At 31.5% G+C, this 6,173-nt stretch overlaps 2 protein-coding genes across 2 annotated transcripts in view; one reads left to right on the top strand and one right to left on the bottom strand.

The window, feature by feature from the left end:
* Positions 1–617: 617 nt before the first annotated feature.
* On the bottom strand, positions 618–2,074 carry LOC108915860 (protein RRNAD1). The gene is made up of 2 exons (XM_018722004.1): positions 2,056–2,074; positions 618–1,994 (listed from the first exon to the last, which is right to left on the bottom strand). The coding sequence occupies exon 2, from the start codon at positions 1,981–1,983 to the stop codon at positions 634–636; it is 1,350 nt and encodes a 449-aa protein (XP_018577520.1). The 5' UTR covers positions 1,984–1,994; positions 2,056–2,074; the 3' UTR covers positions 618–633.
* A 1,435-nt stretch (positions 2,075–3,509) lies between these two features.
* LOC108915862 (rutC family protein UK114-like) overlaps positions 3,510–6,173 on the top strand; it is an 11,191-nt gene continuing 8,527 nt past the window's right edge. The window contains exon 1 of the mRNA XM_018722006.2: positions 3,510–3,702. Coding sequence (XP_018577522.1) covers positions 3,638–3,702 — 65 coding nt within the window. The 5' untranslated portion in view covers positions 3,510–3,637. The remainder of the gene's footprint in view (positions 3,703–6,173) is intronic.

The raw sequence follows: 6,173 nt of genomic DNA on the forward strand, positions 1-6,173 counted from the left end.
CCAGGCCTACACGAGATGAGGCAGGATAAAGAGGGATAATCCCCCTCGATCCCAAATCATTGAGGCCAATTTCTAGCCATAGAATAATGGCGCGTAGTCACTCAGACGTAGGTTAGAAGCCTGCATTACCGTAGGAAGAGGCCATTTTAACAATTGTTGTGATTATTGTTATTTATTTGCTGAGTTTTGAAATACTTTTTTTAACATGTTGACATTTTTTCTCATGTTTCCATCTTAAAACCCCATTTATCTCGAAAACGATTCGCGTTAGACCTTTTGATGATGAGTATCATTTTTGTGTAGAAATCATTGACGGTTTAAAATATGCTTCCAAAATGCCAATTTCCCCAGTCGTAAAAATTAAGGGCAAAAGAATCTCACCCAAAATTGAGTTAGCGCTTAAAGTAGCCAATTGATAATACGTATACAAAATTTGAGTTCTGTATCTCAAACGTTCCTCGAAATAATGTCAGAAAACTAAAATTTTTTTCTTTGACGCCCTATATCTCGAAAATTAAGAAAGAACCACAGAATAATCACACCCTTCATTTTCTAACATATGTTTTGAAACACAGTAGGTATATTAGCAGGAGGAAAATTATAGAATTTATTTACTGTTAATAAAAATTTTATTCAAATGACATTTCTTTTTCTTGCTGAAAGAACATGATTTCTTGGAGATATAATACTATCGAATAATGGCATAATTTCGCAATCACTATCAAAATCTTCGGTATATAATAATCTATCAAATAATATAATGGTCTCAATGAGTGGTGCAAATAATAACCTTATTGAATAAAATACAACAACATTCTTCCAAGTTTCATTTATTAGTTCCTCAGATGAAGAAACTAATTTATTAGGTGGTACAACAGAAAGTTTACTAACAATTTTATTACAGTACTTTTCAAAAGATAGATCCTCGTTATATTTAACATTACATACTGCAGAATGTCTTAAATTGGAGTCTATAGAAACCAATATTTCTTCAAGCCGAGCTCTGTATGCATGTATTTTTAATTTATAATAATCGTCATGAGTTTGCAGTTTTTCTACATAATTTTCAATTGCATGACAAGCGATTTCACATGCCAAATAAGTGAGATGAAAATTGTTATTTTTACAATAATTACTTAAGGGAAAGCCATTACTTCCTGGTTCTAATGTTAATTTCATATAACAACAACTTGCCATATTGATGAATACTATATTTGGGCAACTGTTATATAGTCGCAAAAGTGTCGATCCCAAATTTCCACACGGATGAAGTCCTACAATGCCAAACCTGAAACTTTCACAACTTTCACTAAAAGCCTCCGTCACCATTTTTAAAAAAGTTTTCCAGTCTAGATTTTCCTCAACTCTCTTATTTATATGAATGGTTTGTGAAGTGCTTTTATGATTCAACGATTTTGACATTAGGTCCTTCTCAAACTTCCTGTCTAATTCTGTAGCTAAGGTGGAAAGTACAGAATTTGCTTCAAAAGTACAAACTTTAAAACCATACCCATAAGACAACATTCTACTTAAATGTCCTAAACCAGAGCCAATATCGACTATGTAAAAGCAATTAGTTTTCATACCAGCATCATAACAAATTGGTGCAATTTTTTCTATTTCATGTCTCTTCTTTAACTTAACATTTTTCCAAAAATACTTTAAAAATTGCTCATTTTTAAATGCACAATATGAATTTGTACTAATATTCCTAGGTATAACAACGTTAATGATTATATTACGTACACATAACAATGATAATGGAAGAACACCTTTTGTAACAGGTTTTTCAAAATTTAATAATTCTGCAACATGATCCACAGAAATATTATACAAGTACTTCTGCCAGCTCTTCGGCAGTTTACTCCAGTGATTTTCTACATAGTAATCTGACACATATGATTCTATTATATGTTTATAAAATTCATAAACAGTGTAACACATACATATTCTTCTTTTAACAGTTAAATGCATATCAAACATCAATGTTGCAACTAAAAATAAATAAATAAGTCAAATTATTGTTATAGGTTAAGGTTAAGAAGTTAAGATCACCCCAACCCTAGGATCAAGGACAACCAATAATATGGAATACTAAGTATTATAAGTAAATGCCATGTATTATCAACGGACCATGTTCCGCCATCTGTTGTGACATGAAAAACTAAATCGAAGAGTAAATTTAAATTGTTTGTTATTACCATTGTTTATATAGTTTCTATTGTATTTTTGAAACCGACGCGCCATTATTCTATGGCTAGAAATTGGCCTCAATGATTTGGGATCGAGGGGGATTATCCCTCTTTATCCTGCCTCATCTCGTGTAGGCCTGGACAGCCTTCGTAGGTGGGCCCCATCCGTCGTCTACCCCGACCGCAAATACGGCCGGTGTAGGCGATTTGTGGGACCTCCTTTTGTCCTGGCTGGGCCCCCCGGCTAGGGCCCTTTCTACTAGCGCTCTTCTTGCTTCGCCGGCTCGTCTGTGTAAACCCCGGGGGTAGTGTCATGTTTATGTGTGGTATGGTTGGGTAGGGTAGTGCGGCTATGCATTTTTGAAACCGAGAGAGTTGCACTAAATTTGTACAGGACATAGCTAATAAGATGCGAAACATCGCCTTAATGTTAAAAATGTTGTCACCGCCTTTCTTAGTTGTGAAAATTTGAAATATTTGGAATTATTCAAATTTCGTGGCTGAAAACATACATAGGTATTGTATTTTTGAAATCGAGAGAGTTACACGAAACTAAATTTGTACACGACATAGCTAATACGATGCGAAACAGCGCCTTAATGTTAAAAATGTTGTCACCGCCGTTCTTAGTTGTGAAAATTCGAAATATTTGGAATTATTCAAATTTCGTATCTGAAAACATACATAAGTATTGTATTTTTGAAAACGAGAGAGTTGCACGAAACTAAATTTGTATAAGGAAGCTAATACGATGCGAAACAAACACAAACCAACACAAAAATACAATACCTATATATAGAAACTAAATTTTGATTTGTATATTATGCCGATTATTAAGCATATAAATAGTAATACAACCCCAAAATTTCGTGATTCGATATTAAACCGTTTCGAAATTATGCAATAAAAACTGTTTCCTGAGTTACCCTTTCAAGGGGCTGTATCTCCCTTAGGGGCCGCCACTGACAAAAACTCTACTCATGTTTTTGAGTACCTACTTATTTCGTTAACAGGATATAATGTAATTTAAAATTATTATAAAGAATCTCTAAAAAATCAATAAATATGGAAAATATAGTCTCGAAAGTAAGTGTTCGTTGAATTTTTTAGTGGAGGTAGATAAAAATAATTCCAAAATCACTTAATATGACATTAAAATGATAATTTTAAAGGAGGAATGGAGACAAAAAATTAATAATCATCTGCCGATAACTAAGTATATTTGCTTCTTTATAGAAATAACAAATTAAATCTGAAATTGTCATGTTGGTAAATTAATCATAACGAAAATATAGATATTCGTCCGATTAAAAAATATAATGTGAAAATAATATAAATTTACATTATTTAAGACAGAACTTAGTAAGGTATACGTTTTGCGCGTAGTGAACTTTGTCTGCAGAACATATAATACAAAAACAGTAGTGTGTTTATATAAAAACGAAATGACGTCCATAATTAGAAGAATAATTACTTCAATTAAAGCACCAAAACCTGCAGCTCCATATAAGTAAGGACTCATTTATTGTTATTGTTATACTTATTAGAAGTAATTTAAATGCATATCAAACATCAATGTTAGGTACAACAACTAAAAATAAATAAATAGGAAGAAAAGTCAAATTAATAAATAATTAAAGTTATAGGTTAAGATCACTAACCCTAGGACACCCAATAGACAGATCACGGTCCGCCATCTCTTGTTGACATAAAAACTAAATAGGGCGGTAAACTTAAATTGCTTATAAATACTTTTTGCAAAAATTATTTGTTTTTGTTTTTACTATTGTCTTCTACAAACTGCAAATTTATTAGCATACCTACGGGTAAATTATAAATACACAGATGTAAAGACAATAAGTAAATTTTAATAAGTTGGTGCATTTTCTACTTAATTTTAAAAGTATGAGGTTAATGCAAACAAAATTTTTGTAAAAAAAACTGTTTTCATATAAAGAACACCAAAAAAATAGCTACTACAAAGGGATCTTTTTGTTTCTACATTTTAATTGGGATTGTTAATAGAGTATTACAATATTTACGATCACGAATTTACAAGTTACGAACACATGTCAATATTTATTTTTTGGGGTGCTTCATTATATCGTGAAAAAAAAATGGCCTTGAAATGACTTTGAAGGACACCAAGATGGTCGAGTTTGAGGTCACCACTAATTGCAATTAAACAAAATAACTAAAGTGAGCTTTGTACTATTTTCATCAACTGCGTCCTTCGGAGATATCCAGCCCTCAAATTTAAATAACTTTTGACCTTCAAGGTCAACCCTGATTTATGACTTTTAGAATTTTTGAACGTAAAATTTCCCGCTCTTTCGATTGTCGACGTCGAAAAAGGGGGTTTTCATAAAAAATGGAGGTGACCTTGAAATAACATTCAAGATCATCGTCAAGGTCAAATCCAAGGTCATCATTGAATTCCTCGTCAAAAGTTACTACAAGAATGACCTTAACATTTTTCAAAAATAATTTACCTGGGAAGTTATTCAGGTGTTTCCAGACTTTTTGGACACCCGGTATAATAAATATACGTATAATTAACATGGTAACCTTCTCTAGATATTAGGATATTGTCAGTTAATTATTGGATTGTTTGATCTCCATTTTTATACAAAAATTTTAGGGATATAATATAATTTAAAATTATTATAATCTATCTCTAAAAAGTCAGTGAATTCCTATAAAACTATATTCTCTAAAGTGTTCATTGAATTTTTTTAATGGATAGATAAAAAATAATTCTAAAATTACTTATGACATTAAAGTGATAATTATTTGAAAGTAGAAACAGATATAGAATAAACTAATAAATCATCCGCCGATATCTAAGTAAAGGCTTTTAATGAAAATAACAAATTAATCTGAAATATGTTGCTAAATCAACACCCAATTAAAAATATAATGTAAATAAAACCTTATCAATTTACATTTACGTTATTAAGATACTACTTAGTACATGATAGTGAACTTTGCAGAGCAAAAAAAATGACGTCCGTAACTACCCACTAAACACGAAACGTAAATGAATCGTTGCAAATGAGATGTTTTGCTAAACATTTGAAACATTAACTAGAAACGTTTCTGTTTCATTACAGAAATGTAGCACTTGAAAACTTCTTTAGTGAAACATAGCCGAAACGTTCCAATTGAAGAGAGTTTGAAACATTACTCGAAACATTCCCTTTCGATCTCGAAAACATAACAGACGAACAACCGTTTGCTTTTTTTGCTTATCTTATGGAACATTGGACATTAGTTAAATTTTGCTCCCAATCCCCAATCCCTCTCAAGCGTTAGTTCATTTGCCTTTGTTATACAAACAGACATAGACAGAAAAAAAATTGTGCTGGCATATTTATAACAAGAACAAGTCTAGAAAAAATGTATGTTCGTGACTTCCGTAGACTGCGCGTAATAGCCCGAGTTTATTTGTTTCCCGTGATCCCGTGTGTCGTTTTCAATTCGTAATTCGTATTATGTTAGGTTAGGTTTGCGGTTTGCCAGTTTGCCTTGATTCGTTGTTCTCCATCTTTACTTTGATAATTTGTAGTGTGTGCAGTTGTGGTTATTGTAAGGTGCAAATAAAATAATGAATATTAATGCAATATGTTTAAAACGATATGTGTAAAGAGATTTCCAATTTTGCGACACATCTACCTAAACAAAGTTATACCCACTACCTATTATAGACGAGGACAAGGGACAAGAACTAAGAAAATGGAATATGGACTATACGTTTCGATATAATTTGATGAGCAACTACTTAGTCAGTGAGAACTATTTGAAATATGGATGAATCAAGTGAAATTGACTTCATTTATTTTATATTTTGTACAAATGTTTATATTTGTTTATGTGTATAGGCATGCTTAAATAAAAGAGTTTAGGTATACCTACAGATATTTACTTTGTCAAGATATCATTTTGTATCCTTATTTCTGCTGTATAATTTATTATTATTAA

This window comes from Anoplophora glabripennis, unplaced genomic scaffold, assembly GCF_000390285.2.
Source record: "Anoplophora glabripennis isolate ALB-LARVAE unplaced genomic scaffold, Agla_2.0 scaffold943, whole genome shotgun sequence".
Classification (NCBI taxonomy): domain Eukaryota; kingdom Metazoa; phylum Arthropoda; class Insecta; order Coleoptera; family Cerambycidae; genus Anoplophora; species Anoplophora glabripennis.

What these genes read in the sequence shown, in the direction of transcription:
- LOC108915860 (XM_018722004.1), bottom strand. Translation starts at nt 1,983, where the DNA reads ATGTTTGATATGCATTTAACTGTTAAAAGAAGAATATGTATGTGTTAC.